The sequence below is a fragment of the Clarias gariepinus genome, chromosome 12, assembly GCF_024256425.1.
Source record: "Clarias gariepinus isolate MV-2021 ecotype Netherlands chromosome 12, CGAR_prim_01v2, whole genome shotgun sequence".
NCBI lineage: Eukaryota > Metazoa > Chordata > Actinopteri > Siluriformes > Clariidae > Clarias > Clarias gariepinus.
In genome coordinates, this window is record NC_071111.1 from 31,712,501 (window position 1) to 31,729,655 (window position 17,155).

The following is a 17,155-nucleotide window of genomic DNA, read 5'->3' on the forward strand; positions in this document are numbered from 1 at the left end:
TGGAATGTAAAGGGACCAATCACTTCACCGTCAACAAACCTGAGTGATCAATAATTTTGGTTTATATTTTACTCTAATATTTGCAATAAAAATAAGATTATTTAAATATCTGAACATTTAAATGGTGATTAATCATGTGACCATGTTTGACCCCACTGGCTTCCCATAATCTCGGGGTGGTTACGCGGCTGTGTGTGATAACGACACGTTTAACGCGGATACTAAGACGACTGAGGAAACATCACCAGGTGCTGAACGGCCAGTTTCATTATAAAAAGCTTCTAGATGGAAGTTTGGATAAAACCGAGGTCGTGTGCTCGAGCCACCTTCAAGGGGAACTAATTTTACAAGGACACATTAAATATAAGACGTGGGGTCAGGTGACTCAGGCTCTAGGGTGTTGATTTTTGGGTCTGATCATCCGGGTTCGAGCCCCGCCCATTGATGGGTTGCCACGCCCCGCATACTACCCAGCACATTGTACGTTTATAATACAAGTAAATGTAAACTTTTGTATTATAATATTGTGATTAATCGTGATTAATTGCAGACTTTGTGATTAAGTAGATTAAAAGGTTTAATTGCTTTTCAGCACTAATAAAGACATTTATGAAATCAGTGGGCTATAAATTGACAATTCTTCCGTGTGTTGATTTTCTGACAGCACATCGAGGTGTATAAAGATGACGTTGCAGTGGACTGCAGTGGCTTCGTTCCTCTATGTTGAAATCGGCGTGCTTCTCCTGCTCTGCCTGCCGTTCATCTCCGCCCGAAGGTAAAGTGGAGCCGAGAGAACACGGGAGGGCCCGGATGGTCCAGACTTTCCAGAGTTCCTGAGTTTGCGAGTAATCTCCATGTGTGAATGATGCTTTAAAAAAAAAAAAAAAAAACAGCTAACCAGTGCATGTAGAGCAAACGACTGTCCTCTTAGGCTCAGGTCTGGATGACACCCTGACACCCTGTTCATGCAGAAAAAAAACACTTTCTGAGCTCGTTTGTACAGTAAAGGTCAGGGTTCTGCAGGCGTTCTGTCTGTGTGAGGGTGTGTGAGGGTGTGTGAGGGTGTGTTCTACACTAGCTCATCCACTGGGGTGTTACTGTATGTTTAATATCTACCTCTGTCTTATTATTTATAGGCCTTCAGCTGCAGCTAGAGCAACTAAAATTCGCTCAGGAATAAATAAAGTCGTCCCCCCCCTCCCCCCCCCACCCGACAATGCTTTCATTTATCCATCTCTCCTTCTACACCAACCACATGTTCACCTATTTATCCTTTCACTGTTCACCCATCAACCCTTTTCCCCTCTATCTCCCTTTTTTTCTCTCTCTCTCTCTCTTTCCCCCCCCTCTCTCTCCTTATAATTTATTTATATATTTTATTGTTATTTTTCTTTCCACTCACCCACTGCAGCAGTAATGTAATGTGTTTGGGGCGGAGTTAAATTCCAGTATAAATAACCAATTTCTCCCTTTCTCAAATTCTTCTCTTAACACATGTCTTGTAGAACCTCTTGTTCTCCTGTTGTTTTGTGTTTATTTGAATAGATTGTTTCCTAAGTATTACATTAAACTGGTAATCAGAAAGTGAAATCCCATTAACATGTTTTCCCAGTAAATCAGGCTGCTTTGGAACTGGATGAGCTCTTATCAGTGTGTTAAGCCTCCTGTTACTAGTGTTTAATGCTGAGTGTGACGAGCCTAACCCTTACCCATGGCCCGGTCTGTTCTTGTGCAGATGGCAGATGATTTTCAACCTGAACATTTGGAACCGCGTCGCTTCAATCTGGAAAAAAGTCTTTCTGGCGATTATCATCATCCTCATTGTTCTCTTTCTGGGTATGTGGAGTGACCGTGATCTTTCTCTTTTAACAACATGTGATATTAGTGCGTACAAGTGTTTTTTTGTTTTTTAACAGATAATCACAGTCATTCGTGTAACGGATGTTTATTGTCACTGCTGTAATAAATTCCTAGAAAGCAGTTCCTCCAATATTATCACATGTATTTGTCTGTGTGCCAGTCAGTCTGAGTCTTCGTCTTGTCCTCTAGATGCTGTGAGGGAGGTGAGGAAGTACTCCAGCACTCCAATCAGTAAAGAGTCGAAGATGTACACTAACGTGTTTGATCACGTGCATATGAAGCTGTTTAGATCTCAGAGGAACCTGTACATCTCCGGCTTCGCCCTCCTCCTGTGGCTGTAATATCATCAATACCTTTAACGACACCATGAACACGCCCATGTGATGTCAGTTATATACTGAATTCTGCATCCACTGGTTTGATTCTCTCTTTACGTCTGTGTGTGTGTGTGTGTGTGTGTGTGTGTTTACTGGCAGTGTCATGCAGAGAGTCATCATGCTGATCAATCAACTCGCAGAGGCTTCAAACACCAACTCTGCTCTTAACCTCCAGATAGAGGTCTCTAATCAGGCTGCCAACAAATACATGGAGCAAGTTGAGGAGCTCAAGCAGGTCTTTCATTCTGTATATTTATTTAAATTGCATAAGTAATGTCAGTGTACATTACACGTGGTCAGGTGGCGCTTGGTTACTGTACACAGCAAAGTCTGACAAGGAGAGCAAGAAGCTGAGAGAGTGAGTGGAGAGCAGGGGGATGGAAGGTGCTCCAGACAGACCGTGATGGCCATTAAGTTGGTGGTGACCTTCATCAGATGTGCAACACCAACTCCAGCAATACACATTTCACTCTGCACTAGTCTAAAAGTTATGAAGACCAGTACTAGAGGTTAACCGCTAACCCTAACCCTCTCTGGCTAGCTGTACCCTAGGCTAGGACCACCATCTCCAGCTGCAAAAATGGTTTTTGTGGGCTTGTTGGACGTTTCAGAAGTGTCTTATGAGATAAACTATTGCTTTAATGTTCAAGATTTAAAGAAGTTTATTAATCCCGAAGGGAAATTGTTTTACCTTGTTATAGTTGCTCACAACGAAGGAAACCAGATTAAGACAATTACAGGAAATTAAAGGAAAACTAGATAAGAACTATAAATTTAGGAATCAGACTTTATGACTGTGTGATAGTGTCTGATCATAGCCGAGGTCGAGTGTGAGAATGAATCGTAAGTTCACTGGGTGCTAACAGTGATAAAGTACAGTACATGAGTATTGCATGTGATTATGGGTAATAAATAGATTTAAACTAATCTACTGTAAGGAATTTCAGAAGTAGTAACATGTGGGGTAAAGTCGTGATTGTGCCACTGGTGTAGAGTTTAATGGGTGCTGGAGGAACGGATCTGCAGTGTGGTCTTATAAACCTGTCAAAACCGCTCCGGATGAAGCCCGTCCACTACACCGCTCTGACACGCTGACGTGACCGCGGGTCTCTCTGATCAATAGTTTTTTGCTAACGATCTTTTCAACAAAATGGTCAGGAGCACAGCTTCCCTTCTCACATGCACACGTGGTGGCTGAACGTCTCCAGAGTGACTGTGTGTGTGTGTGTGTGTGTGTTAACTGATTAATGTTTGTTTTGCAGTTTGTTCTCAGTAGCTCATATATTTATTAACCTTTACACCACAAGAGGGCACACCTCCAGCTCAAGCGATATGGAATATCATCAGACATGGAGTTTTTAGTCATGTCATTTTTTTTAAAGGGGTTAAAAAAAATAATTTCGACAGCCTTATTTATTTATTTATTTATTTATTGTAAATAACTTTTTTTGGAAATTTAACTATGAAAACAAAGAAACAAAAGCCAAATTTGATTAAATGATTTATTTACCAAGTTGTCCTTCAGAACTATTTTGCTGCAGTTGCACCACAGGATGGTTTAAATGTAACATTAACTAAGTAAAACAAATGTGTATTATTATTATTATTATTATTATAGTTGTGAACATGTTCAGGTGTGTACTGTTAATAATGATTAATGAGGAATTAAGACCATCCCCACCACCGTGATCACTGAGACAATGTTTCCTCACGACTCTAGGCTTTGAAGGATCACGCGGGAGACGAGACGAGAGTGAAGGAGAACAAACGTCTCAGGAGCGAGGTTTCTGATCTCACACAGGAGCTGAAGACGTCTGCTGAAGGTTAGCTGATACTCCTAATGTACACTTCAGTCAAATACAACAAATAGAACCAAGACCACGGTACTGACCAATGTGTATAAAATATAAAGACATTCTTTATAAAAAAACATTTTTCCATACATGAAGAATAACCTAGTGCGCAACAAGAACAAAAAAACAGTACATATTAACGTGAACTGTAATAGAGATGTTTTGGATGTGTTCCTAGCACACTAATGTTTGTTTTAAACGACACCAAAAAGTTTATTATATACCGATCGAGCCTTTAATTTCTTATGTAGAGCTGACAACCAACTTTAACCAAATTGAAATAAATCTCACTGGGGTTTGGTGTGAAGAGTATCAGAAACAGCGTGCAGGGTTTTGCATGTGTGTGTTGTGGGTCGGATGTTGGTTGATGTAGCGGAGACAACAGCGAGTTTGTGTTGTTAAGTTTAGCTGCGATGGATCCCAACCTGCATCCAGACAGCAGAAGCTTCTGCTCAGGTGAAATGAAAGCCTGCACACACACACACACACACACACACACACACACACACACACACACACACACATATATATTATATTATAATATTATATTTTTATTTTATTTTAAATGAAGTGTGTGTGTGTGTGTGTGTGTGTGTGTGTGTGTGTGTGAATTAACACTAACCTGTATGAAATCTCTGCCCAGGTCGAGATGATATTTAATAAATACACTCCTTTCTTAAAGCACATGTAGGTTATTTGTACACAGATCGCATCAGAAAATAAATTCTAAGTTAATTCTAAGGATTAAAGATTAAATCAACAACAACAACAAAAAAAATGGCAGTTTAAATCTTTTATAAATTATTGAATGAGTTTATTTGGGCCACGAACGCGCCTGTGTTGCACAGCAGTGTATCTAACGCACTGCTTCCATTTTCCTACATGATGCTTTGTTTTATCTCCCACTTTAAGGTCCTGGTATGTAAGTACTGTATACTGTATGAGGTTTATAGAAGTACATGTTTAATGTTGTATGTACAGTGACTGTTTTTGACTTCACAGCTCTGAACATTTCCAAATCAGAAGCAGAAGCCCTTAAAAAGCAAAGCGAAGCTCTGGCCAAAGACTACGATCTTTTACTTCAAAACCAAATGAAACTGCAGGTGATTATTTCCAAACTGTGTATGAATAGAGTCATGGCTTTGTGCTCAGGTCTAGTGACAGAATAAAACCTTTATTTCCTTTAAGTTTCTGGGATTTTACACCTCTATTCAGAGCGTTAAGAGATTCGCTCATCCATCTTCTCACTAATTTTAGACACACACACACACACACTCGTAATAAAATGTCTAGAGCGTTCTCACTTGACATTTGAGCGTAACTGGGATGTAATAAGTGAGACTGTTGGCGAGTACAGCGCAGTGTAAAGTACCAGTGAGGTGAGACGGTGTGTGAGACGGGTACCTCGTGTGTTCTAACCCAGATCTGTGTTGTTTTTATCGTAGCGTCTGAGCGAGACTGAAGATAAAAAAGATGTCTGAGCCGCTGCCCTGAAGCAGCCCGGGGTCATTTCCTTCGCCCCAGGGTGACACAAGGCAGGTGGTAAAGCAGCGCAGATGTTCAGGTGTTTACAGCAATAATGCAGTGAATCTTTAGTCTTTTACAATTTACATTTTATATTTTATAAATATTTTGTCTTCAGTAACTGATTTATAAACATGCAGATCCGTCTTTAGCACATGACAAGAAATTCTGTAAATTATAAATGTTTGTGTGTTCAGTAGTGATGATATAAAGAGCCGGAGACGGTAAAGTGCCTCTGTAGTCTCAGCTACTCCGTGTGAAGTCTTATAAAGAAATGAGTATGTGAGTTTATTGAGTGACGAACAGCCTCTCAGCTCACTGCAGGAGACTTTTTGTCAGAAGGATTATATTTACTGATGTGATGTTTTAATTATCGACACCCACATTTTCCTGTCACGTTTATTTTTTTATTGTATAAGTAATATTTGGAAATAAAAAATATATATCTTTTGTACTGATTTAATAATGCAGATGTTATAAAAGAAAGATCTGGAACCAAATTAGTACTGCTGGCTGCCTAAAACAGGATTGTACATTCACTGGCCACTTCATTAGGTACACTAGTACTAGATGGACCGCTTTTACATTCAGCACTGGGTTCATTCTTTATGGCGTAGATTCCAAACATTCCTTAGAGGTCTTGCTTCATATTGACATGATGTCATCACGCAGTCGCTGCAGATCTGTCTGTGACGTGACTGTCCCGTTCCTCCACGTCACAGAGCCGTTGTACAGGAGTGAGGTCAGGTGAGTGTGGAGGCCGTGTGAGTGCAGTGACCTCACTGTCACACCCAGTGGGAGATGATTTTAGCTTTGTGACTCGGCGTGACTTCAACATTCTGATGCTCGGTTTGTAGTTGAGCAGATCGTCTTGACTACGGATCCACGCACCTAATGCAGCGAGCTGCTGCCATGTGATTGGCTGATTAGATATTTGTGTTAAAGTGCAGGTGACCAGGTGTACCTAATGAAGTGGCCAGTGAGTGGATATGTAAGATAAATATGAAAGGGTTAAGGTAATTTTATGTAGCTGAGTTGTGCAGTGTGCACTGATACATGCATTTTCTACCTTTTTCTCTTTTACACTCATTAAACAGTCAGCACTTCATATGCAAATTCAGAAAATATGTTTGTACAAAAAAAAAGTTTCTGGATGCCATATCACCATTTTGGTACAGGAGTGTGATCTCTAAGGGTGAGATTTCTGTTAGTCTGTCAGGGGCAGGGCAGTAGAGTAATGCTGTTTGCAATAATTGTCTTTATTTACATATCAGTTTGAGGTGGTTATGTTACACCTGTAATAAACCTGATCACGTCCATGTTCAGTCTCACGTCCTGGAATTGTTTAGTTACATCATTCACAGCACAACTGAGTCCCAATCATCTCTGTTCACTCAAGACCAGTGAGACTTAAGACATGTAGGACATGTGTCCAGGTACTCTGTAACGTTTTGTTGTTATTTTTATCCTTTCTGTGGTTTTGCCAGGTTTTCCTTCAGCAGATATGTATGGGGAGCAATATGACATGTTAAATACATAAATATGTACTTAAATACATCAATAAACGGTAAATATATTAATTAAAAGTGTTATTGAATTTAATTTGATGTTAAAATTGACAAATATTTTGAAGTAATTTATTTGCTTTATATGATTTTTAATTTATGGGATTTATTGACTGCTTTATTTCATGATTTCTTTAATTACATCCATCCATCCTGTGGCCACTATTTGGACAATAAACCTGAAATTATTAAACCTGTCAGTCATCCATCATTCAGTGGGCGGAGTCTAATGCCAATCATTTTAAGTTAATTGGCGTGAACTGCCAATAGTTAAATATGTCATGAAATAGAAATAGGAAATACATTTAAAATAAATTAGGAAATACATAATTAAATAAATCATTAATCAAAACATTTAAATAGCAATTAAATGAATAACGCATGCCGGCTGTCTGTTACTCGCTCGTGTTAAACTGCATCTGCTTCAAACCAGCTCTCCTGTCCAGAGGGATGCAGCTCCAATTCCATCCTGGTCGCCCTGGTGAAGTCAGTGAGTTCGAGACGGTTGCTCCTTCTGTGCACTATAGCAGTTCTACAGCTAAGAGCATAGAACACACAGTGGGAAACATCTACTGTCCTGAACAGATTCATTCTTTATTTCAGTAAATAATAATTAGTGAGCTCATGATGTCGGGATGTTGAGGAGGCTCCAGGTCGCCTTGACGCTGATCAGTGGGGTTGAGTTCGGTCAGGGCTCTGTGCAGGACACTCGAGTTCTTCTGCACACAGGGTCATTAACTCCGTCTCTGTCGAGCTACACATGTCGTTCCTGAGCTGTCAGTGATCCAGACTCCCTCTGCCCTCATTCTGCTCTCATCACGTGAATGCCCCGTGTGTCTCTTTGGGATGCGTCTGGAGACGATTTCACTCTACCATGAAGACAGTTCTGGCCTCGACTGGTGTTGACAGCTGTTTCTCTGAGGACTTGATTAGGCTGCAGTTCCTCGATAGTTCAATTCAGTTTTATTTGTATAGCGCTTTTAACAATTGTCATTGTCGCAGAGCAGCTTTACACAATCAAAAGAATTATTTAAGTCTGTATGGAATGTAAGTGTGCATGAATCAAGATGAACAGATTGTCCCTGGTGAGCAAGCCACGAGGAACCAGACTCAACAGGGAACCCATCCTCATCTGGGTGAAACAGAGAGCAGGACTGTTCAGGACGGGAACTTCCTACAGTCTACCTGAGCCTCCAGTAACTACCTGGACTCCATATTAACATCAATTAACATCAACGGTTATATTGAACTGCCTGCCACCTAACACACAGTATGGGTGCAGATCAATCCCTGCTATCCGTTATCACCCAGATGAGGATGGGTTCCCTGTTGAGTCCGGTTCCTCTTAAGGTTTCTTCCCACCCTGTTCCTGTAGGAACCCCTGCTCTGCATATTTTACTGCTTTCTCCCAGTATTTGACCGATTTATCTTATCCTCTAATTACCAGTCTTTTCTGAATAGAAATGCATGAGTTGGAGCAGGGAAAAGACTAAACTCTACATGCCCTGAGGAGCTCCAGGATCAGGGTTGGAAAAGGCCGATCTAGTGTACAGTATCTCTAACACACTATAATTCTAATAATATACTAAATTTAAAAGTATGTTTAGTGTGTTTCTTTATTTGTTTCTTATTCTGTAAGCATTTCGCTGCTGGGGTCCGTTCTTCGTACGTCGCTCGAAATGCCCCCCTGCCATGGATTGCCCCCCCTACATAATCACTATCAAATATTATATTAGAACATAAATTCATAGGTTAATGGTTTACAAATGATAAGAGACAATAAAATAAACAATATGAAAATAAATATGTTGTATATGAAAAAAAAGAAATAATATTTTTTTCAAATACAACATGTATACTTTTATATTGTTTATTTTATAATAAAATTAGTTTCGTCCAATTAATCATTATAAAATATTTATTTTTAATATATATAAATATTTATTTGCATATTTTTATGACAAACCCCTGAAAAATATATGTGCCACAAAATAAACATTATACAAGAATTTGTATTAATGGTCTCGACGGCTGTCTCGTGCTGAGGGTTTATTATAATAGTAATATCATATTTGATAATAATAAACCTATGAATTTATCTTCTAATATAATATTTGATAGCGATTATGTGTGTGTGTGTGGGGGGGGAGTCCATGGCAGGGGGCATATACTTATCTTTTTCCATGTGAGTCAGTCGTGCTCTTTAACCAATCAGGTGTGACCTCGCCATTTCAACCAATCATAACCCGCCAGGAGCCTAAATCCTGTTTACATGAAATAAATCTGCTCCCGAGCAGGTTCAAGCTTACGGATATGTTGCTATGACAACAAATGCGAGAAGCGCATTGAAGAACGAAACAATCCAAGATCAGGACAAATCCACAACAATCAAATCCAGTTAACCGCGTTAGTGACGTATGAAGAACGAACCCCAGGTGTGAATTATCACTTGAAAATACACAGAAAACATGTTCACACAGATGAGACACTCGCTGGTTAGAATCACTGACATATTTTGGAATCTCATGGTTCATGCTGTAAACACAACAGCTGAGTGACTAAAACACGTGACTGTACGAGTCGTGGCCAGATAATAATGATGCTGCACGTGTGTTTATGGTCAGTCAATCCAGTACAACAGACAGATTTTCCATGGCATGAACTGCTACAGAAGCTCCACTCTTGTGTTTCCAACAAATTGGAAAAAATGTGTGTGCGCATGAATTAAAACGGCAGTTTTGTTAAATCCTCATCAGTAACGTTAAAACTTCTTGATTGTCTTGTCTCAAAATACATAATCGATTAACTAATGATACCCTTGAGTGTGCTCCAAATTATTTTAATATTAACTTCTCATTCCAGTAGTTCCCCCGTACAGCAGTATATTCTATTTGGTAATTAGAAAAATACAGACAAAAATAAGACTTTTTCTTCTCTTGTTAAAAAGTAAGCTTTTCCACAATTAACAACTTTGAGATCGATCTTTTTAAAAATGAAAAAATCTTCCCCGGATTTTTGGTGTGTTCCTACGAGCAGGTACATTCAGTGACTTATTCTCATGTCAGAGTGCCAATGTTTTGTACTTCACACTGATCAGCAGATCGTTTTCATTTTACGTTCTACAATAAAACGCATCGTCACAAGCGCGTCTCCCTCTCAGGGTCGTAATCCGAGCTCCGTGGTGAGAGATCCAAACAGCTGCTGATCTCGTCTCGTCTCAGAGCCTGCAGTTCTGTGGCGGTGCTTCCATTGGAGAGCGTCCTGGTCTTCTGCCTCTTGACATGCCACTGCAGGACCAGCAGTCCCAACGCACAGAGGAAGAAGGAAGCTGTCCTCAGGCCCAGCGAGAGACCCAGATACGCCATCCTGAAAGATTATAGCAGACTACATTCTTAACAGATTCTACCTGAAACATACAGTGTCTTGTATACATGTTTCTAATTTATTGTTGAGTTTTGTTAATGTGTTTGAGAAAACAGGAGCATTACATCATATGAATACTCCACAAACAACTGAGTTCATGAGAGAGGAGGAAGTGCTGATTTGATTTCTTTAAAAGAAATGTGTTTGTGAGATTATATCAGAAAAGCTTTACAAGAGACCCAGGACCTTAGTAAAACTTCACCTTCCAACAGGACAACAACAACAACCGAAGCTACACTGACGTGGCTCAAAACTAACAACCTGAATTTGTCAGAATGGCCGAGTCAAAGCTTCATTAGGTTTCTGTGGATAGACAAAGATTTTTTGCTGTCTATCAATAACTACTTTCAGTCCGACAGAGCTTGGGTTAACAAGTATGTACTGTAGTTCTTCTTCTTCTTTGTCTTTGGGCTGTTCCCTTTCAGGGGTCGCCACAGCCAATCATCTGCCTCCATCTAACCCTATCCTCTGTATCCTCTTCTCTCACACCAACTAACTTCATGTCCTCTCTCACTGCAGCCATAAATCTCCTCTTTGGTCTTCCTCTAGACCTCCTGCCTGGCAGTTCCAACCTCAGCATCCTTCTACTGATATACAGTGGGGCAAAAAAGTATTTATTCAGCCATCAGTTGTGCAAGTTCTCCCACTTAAAAAGATGAGAGAGGCCTGTAATTTCCATCATAGGTATACATCAACAATGAGAGATAAAATAAGAAAATGACATTGTAGGATTTCTAAAGAATTTATTTGCAAATTATGGTGGAAAGTAAGTATTTGGTCAATAACAAAATTTCATCTCAGTACTTTGTTATATACCCTTTGTTGGCAATGACAGAGTTCAAACGTTTTCTGTAAGTCTTCACAAGGTTTTCACACACTGTTGCTGGTATTTTGTCCCGTTCCTCCATGCAGATCTCCTCTAGAGCAGTGATGTTTTGGGGCTGTCGCTGAGCAACACGGACTTTCAACTCCCTCCAAAGTTTTTCTATGGGGTTGAGATCTGGAGACTGGCTAGGCAACTCCAGAACCTTGAAATGCTTCTTACGAAGACACTCCTTCGTTGCCTGGGTGGTGCATTTGGGATCATTGTCAAGCTGAAAGACCCAGCCACGTTTCATCTTTAATGTCCTTGCTGATGGAAGGAGGTTTTTTTATACTGATAACAGATGCCATTAATACAGGTAACAAGTGGAGGACAGAGGAGCCTCTTAAATAAGTTGTTACAGGTCTGTGAGAGCCAGAAATCTTGCTTATTTGTAGGTGACCAAATACTTATTTTCCACCATAATTGGATGATTTGATTTTTTCCTTATTTTGTCTCTTATAGTTGAGGTATACCCATGATGAAAATTACAGGCCTCTCTCACCTTTTTAAGTGGAAGAACTTGCACAACTGATGGCTGAATAAATTTTTTTTTTTTTTCACCATCTCTCCTCTGAACATGTCCAAGCCACCTCAGTCTGGCCTCTCTGACTTTATTCCCAAAGCATCTCACATGGGTTGTCCCTCTGATGGTAACAAGTTTGTAATAAGGTCTACAAATATTGACCCAAAGTGACAGAAATCTGCTTTTTGGTTTAAATTTTTTCACAATAAAAATATTTTACACTTTCAAATGTGCTAAATATTGTGTAAATCAAATGTAAAAAACAAAAACAAAATCACAAACAATTCAAATTTAAATTCCAGACCGTAAAACTGCAAATGTGGAACAGCACTGTACATCACTGGGTTTGGTTAATGTGTGAGTGGAGCAACATTTGACAACGTTTCAATTAATAAAAGATTTACACTTGAATGTGTCATATTATCAACTAATATATAAATAACTTTATTTTGTCTGTGATATAAAACATTAAAATCATTTTCAGACTTGAATTTGACAGAATTAGTTTTGGTACCTACGAGTTATTTGTCACCTAAAATGTTATAAACAGCCGGACTGAGTCCAGACTGAGTGCAGACTGAGTGCAGACTGAGTGCAGTTGGAGTGCAGACTGAGTGCAGACTGAGTGCAGTTGGAGTGCAGACTGAGTGCAGTTGGAGTGCAGACTGAGTGCAGACTGAGTGCAGACTGAGTGCAGACTGAGTGCAGTTGGAGTGCAGACTGAGTGTAGACTGAGTCCAGACTGAGTGCAGACTGAGTGCAGACTGAGTGCAGACTGAGTGCAGACTGAGTGCAGTTGGAGTGCAGACTGAGTGCAGTTGGAGTGCAGTTGGAGTGCAGACTGAGTGCAGACTGAGTGCAGACTGAGTGCAGTTCCAGGTGTTGGTGTGATTCCTTACCTGTATGCAGCAGTGTTGTAGATTCGACATGCTCCTTTTCCTCCACACTTCTTACGGCCCCATTTCAGACACGTGGTGTCAATGAGTGCTCCGTAGTATATTGGAGACGGGATGCCAGCTGGTGGGGAATTTAACAAGTAGACTATTAATACTACAAGCAAGTATGTAAACGTCACAATTTTTCATATTTCAACACTTTAGTAACATCATTAGGACGAACATTTACCCAGCGTTCGTGTTATCAGGGTGTGGAATCCTAAAGCCAGGGACTTCAGCTCCGGCTTGATGCATCTAAAGTGCAAAGAAATGTAATTACATCAGCACAGAGCCGACTCACTTTTACAGTCTCAGAGTCGCAGTGACTCCAGAGTGACTCTACATGGGAAACCCAGAGTCTTGCTAACCTGATTAGCAGCATGTAGCCTGGGGTTCCACCCAGAGAAATGATAAAGGAAGTGATGACGGACAAAGCCAGGAAATATGGGAATACCCGCTGACAACTCTCCCGATGTCTACACTGTCCCACGTGGGCAGTGAGGTTCCCCCCCGCCACACAGCTGCACTGCTCAAACATCTGGACAACACATACAGAGAGGTCAAACAAGGTTAACACCCGGAAGGCAGTAAAAACTGGTATATAAAGTATCATATTAAAACAATACAAATAAACATATAACGATATATCTTCACCCAGATACCAGAGAAGGGGGCTCATCCTGTTTTTTTTTCAGTACAGTTAATGTTTTTCACTTTGGTTAAAAATCTATATCACTTTAAATGTGGCAAAAGTCAGACAGCGTTTATTATGGTTTTATTTTTATTTTTTTCCATATATGAAAAGTAATAAAGTAATTAATTCACATGCAGTTTGACAGATCAGTTTGTAGTCAGTTTGCATTTGTAGATTTTTTTTTAATTCCTGCATTTATTATAAACAAACTGTTATTTACAAACGTTTATCACAAAGTTATACGAATTCAAAAGATCAGATCAATGACAGTGCAAAAACACTGACAGAATTCTACTTCTAAAAATACTACATAGTACTTTTTCATAAATAATTTGTGTAATAAAAGGTGTTTTTAAACACACACACACACACACACACACACACACACACACACACACACACAGCTGAAATATAAAACTGGATTTCTCTAATGAAATGCCAGAAAGCAACAACCTTTCTCATGGTCTTTGAACTTCATGCAAACAGACAAGTAACGAGTCATTTTAACAAACTCAGTCCATTGTAGGCCCTTACCATGTCCACGCCAGAGCCACGTGACATCCGGCACCCAGCCAGGCACGCAGAGACATACGTGAGACCATTCTCACCACACACCGGGTCCCATTCAGTCTCCGAGCACACGCAGTCTGAGTTACAGCTCACAAACAGTGAGCTCTCCTCAATGGAAATGTTCTCTATTCTGTTCAGGGAGTACACACACACACACACACACACACACACACACACACACACACACACACACATCGGATTGTTGTAGTTCAGGCTTTGATCAGTGTATTATGATTATGTTCTTGCAGTCTATTTTACACAATGGGTTTAAAATACAACATTAACTGGAGGGAACTAAATAAACCCCAGCACACGTTCCCCTGAACACAGAGCGCCTGATGAAGTCGCCTCGACTTAACACAACAGTACAACATGTGACAACAAGGAAAGGAATCACCAACCACACTGTCTTTTTCATTGTGGAACATTTGCTAAATATTATCACAGATTATTACCAAACATTGAAAGTTTTGAAGTAATGCTGTTGCTAATAATTTGACTGATTTAGCAGCTTTAAAGTTAACCAACCCTCATAGCCAACACACTTTCACCACATCCATAATTGTACATTCTTGTTTTTTGACTAAATACTAAACTATTTATTCTAGACCCAGAACGCCATGCTTATAGAAACTTAATGCACACCTTCTGATCCAAATATTCAGCAGCAGTTCAGTATAATAATTAGTAAATGCATAATTACAGCATGAGTACGTAATACACAAAAAACATACTAGTATTAGGTATTCTTAAGGTATATACGTATTTAAATCAGTGTTCAGCTCAGTGAAACCTGTGATTTGGTGCTAGCTTGTTAACATTCTTAAAGATTACAGATATTAAATTTCATACCCATCGTAAGACACAGTAACACCAGCCACTTTGGCATTCTCACACCCTAAGGCAAAGAAGAAGAAAGACAGGAAGTAGCCCAGGAGAGATGTTCCCAGTGCAAACTTGGCTGCTCCCATGATGCCTAACTTGAACTTCTTCATCAGTACGCCTCCCAAGAACATTCCTAAGGCAACAGCTGGGATGTTGATCATTCCTGGAAAGTAGAACAGCATTATATAAAGCCAGTTCAAAGTGCTGAGTTCCCCATTCATAACACGGGTATGTGCACCTCGTCAATAAAATCCTGCAGTGCTGAATGATGAAAAGAGAAAGGAGTGTACATCAGCTGAATAGTCTCTCTGAATTTCGCATCAATATGTCATTTCAATCTTTCATCCAGGCTAAATGTCAACACATAAGAACATTTTCTTTTATGTAAAACAGAGGGTCTGATCTGGTCTGATGCTGAGAAGCAGCATGAACAGGCACACGCAACCGTTAGGCACAAAAAAGGGAAGTTTTAAACATTGCGCTGTCGGTCGCTCACATGGTCGAATGTTTTCTGCTTTTACATAATTTCATAAGAAAGTAAGTATAATTTGTGTCAGTCAGCAGTTGTTTAGACCACATATTTGGAGATCTCGTCACATGGATGCCCCGTGTGTCTCTCTGGGATGCGTCTGGTGTCTGGCGATGATTCTCTCTACCTGGAAGATGGTTCTGGCCTCAACTGGTGTTGGCAACTGTTTCTCTGGGGACTTGACCATTCGATAGTTCAGGACTGGAATTTCATTCAAGTCTACCTGAGTTTTCAATAACTACCTGGACTCCATATTAACATCAAATAACATCAGCTATTATGCTGAACTTCCAGCCTCCTGACACACAGAGTGCAGATCAATCCCTGCTCTCCGTTATCACCCAGATGAGGATGGGTTTCCTGTTGAGTCTGGTTCCTCTCAAGGTTTCTTCCTATTACCATCTCAGGGAGTTTTTCCCTCAGCACCGTCACCCTCGGCTCGTTCATTAGGGACAATCTGATCATTTTGATTCATACAAATTCAAATTCCATACAAACTTAAATAGTTCTTTTGATTGTGTCCAACATCCAACTACTGATGCAGTTCAGTTTTAGCGTCATTTGTCCAGTGTTTCTCATCTCTGTCTTTGTTTAACCTTTCCCTTTCTTACACACAATTATACACTCTGGAGAATTTTGAAATGCCAATGAAGCTACCCCACATGTATTTCTGGTGGACTTTTGCACAAGCCCAAAACGCTCAGGTTAAACATGCAGACTCTGCACACACAGACCAGAGGTGAGATTCCCAACCCTGGAGGTGTGAGATAACTGTGTTAAGCACTAAACCACTGTGCTGCTGCACTTCTTGTCTTTTATGGTGATAATTACTTTTTGTTCAATAACAAAATTAATAAAACCTGAAAACATGCCAGACAATCTGATAAGTAACCATGTAGACGACAATATAGTGATTAGATTTATGTTTTCCCTACTCAACATACTGAAATAATTTCATCATTAAAATCATCAGCTTGTGTACAAGATCCAGTGTCTACACAATTTCAGCTCATAATTAGCTTCAATTTCATACAACCAAAAGGAAACACATTTTTTATTATTATTATTTTTTAAAGTAAGCAATTCTTTACTTCGCACAGGCTATTGTATCTACCTAAATCTTTTAAACTAGCAGTTATCAATCAATAAAAAAAAAAAGCAAGTTAAAACTGATACAATTGGGCTGAAGAGTCTTGTTTAAGACACAACCTTGCCAGTTTGGCCGTATTGAGATTTAAATACAGATCGTTTGAGCTGTAACTTAAATACATAGCTACAAACTTAAACCAGCTCCACCACCTCAACCAGTTTATTAATGTATTGATTTCCAAAGTAGACTTACCCATCAAAAAGTTGGCGTTGGATGCTGATCGGCCGTAATGTTGCTCAATGTATTTTGGTTTATATGTGACCATGCCTATCAAAGAATTAAACTGGATGACTGTTACACACAGGTACAAAATGTACACAGGGTTCCCCAGGAGTGATCTCAGTGTCGGCACAAAATCTGCAAAACACAGTAAAGTCTTACATTTTTTAGAACAGAAAATAG

General features: G+C 39.8%; 2 protein-coding genes across 3 annotated transcripts in view; one reads left to right on the forward strand and one right to left on the reverse strand.

Annotated features, from left to right (window-relative positions):
- The window catches only part of bcap29 (B cell receptor associated protein 29), an 8,119-nt gene extending 893 nt beyond the window's left edge, over positions 1-7,226 (forward strand). Inside the window, exons 1-8 of one of the 2 annotated variants that reach the window (XM_053509038.1) lie at positions 474-497; positions 665-775; positions 1,736-1,836; positions 2,050-2,197; positions 2,337-2,472; positions 3,958-4,060; positions 5,093-5,193; positions 5,536-7,226. In XM_053509038.1, the coding sequence (XP_053365013.1) occupies positions 684-775; positions 1,736-1,836; positions 2,050-2,197; positions 2,337-2,472; positions 3,958-4,060; positions 5,093-5,193; positions 5,536-5,571 (717 nt within the window). In that variant the 5' untranslated portion in view covers positions 474-497; positions 665-683 and the 3' untranslated portion in view covers positions 5,572-7,226. Of the gene's footprint in view, positions 1-473; positions 498-664; positions 776-1,735; positions 1,837-2,049; positions 2,198-2,336; positions 2,473-3,957; positions 4,061-5,092; positions 5,194-5,535 lie in introns of those variants that run through there. The other variant, XM_053509037.1, reaches the window with a different exon arrangement.
- A 2,525-nt stretch (positions 7,227-9,751) lies between these two features.
- slco1c1 (solute carrier organic anion transporter family, member 1C1) overlaps positions 9,752-17,155 on the reverse strand; it is a 43,240-nt gene continuing 35,836 nt past the window's right edge. The window contains exons 9-15 of the mRNA XM_053509068.1: positions 16,946-17,110; positions 15,042-15,237; positions 14,154-14,319; positions 13,294-13,463; positions 13,116-13,180; positions 12,890-13,007; positions 9,752-10,545 (exon numbers count right to left, since the gene is read on the reverse strand). Of these exons, the coding sequence (XP_053365043.1) occupies positions 10,317-10,545; positions 12,890-13,007; positions 13,116-13,180; positions 13,294-13,463; positions 14,154-14,319; positions 15,042-15,237; positions 16,946-17,110 (1,109 nt within the window). The 3' untranslated portion in view covers positions 9,752-10,316. The remainder of the gene's footprint in view (positions 10,546-12,889; positions 13,008-13,115; positions 13,181-13,293; positions 13,464-14,153; positions 14,320-15,041; positions 15,238-16,945; positions 17,111-17,155) is intronic.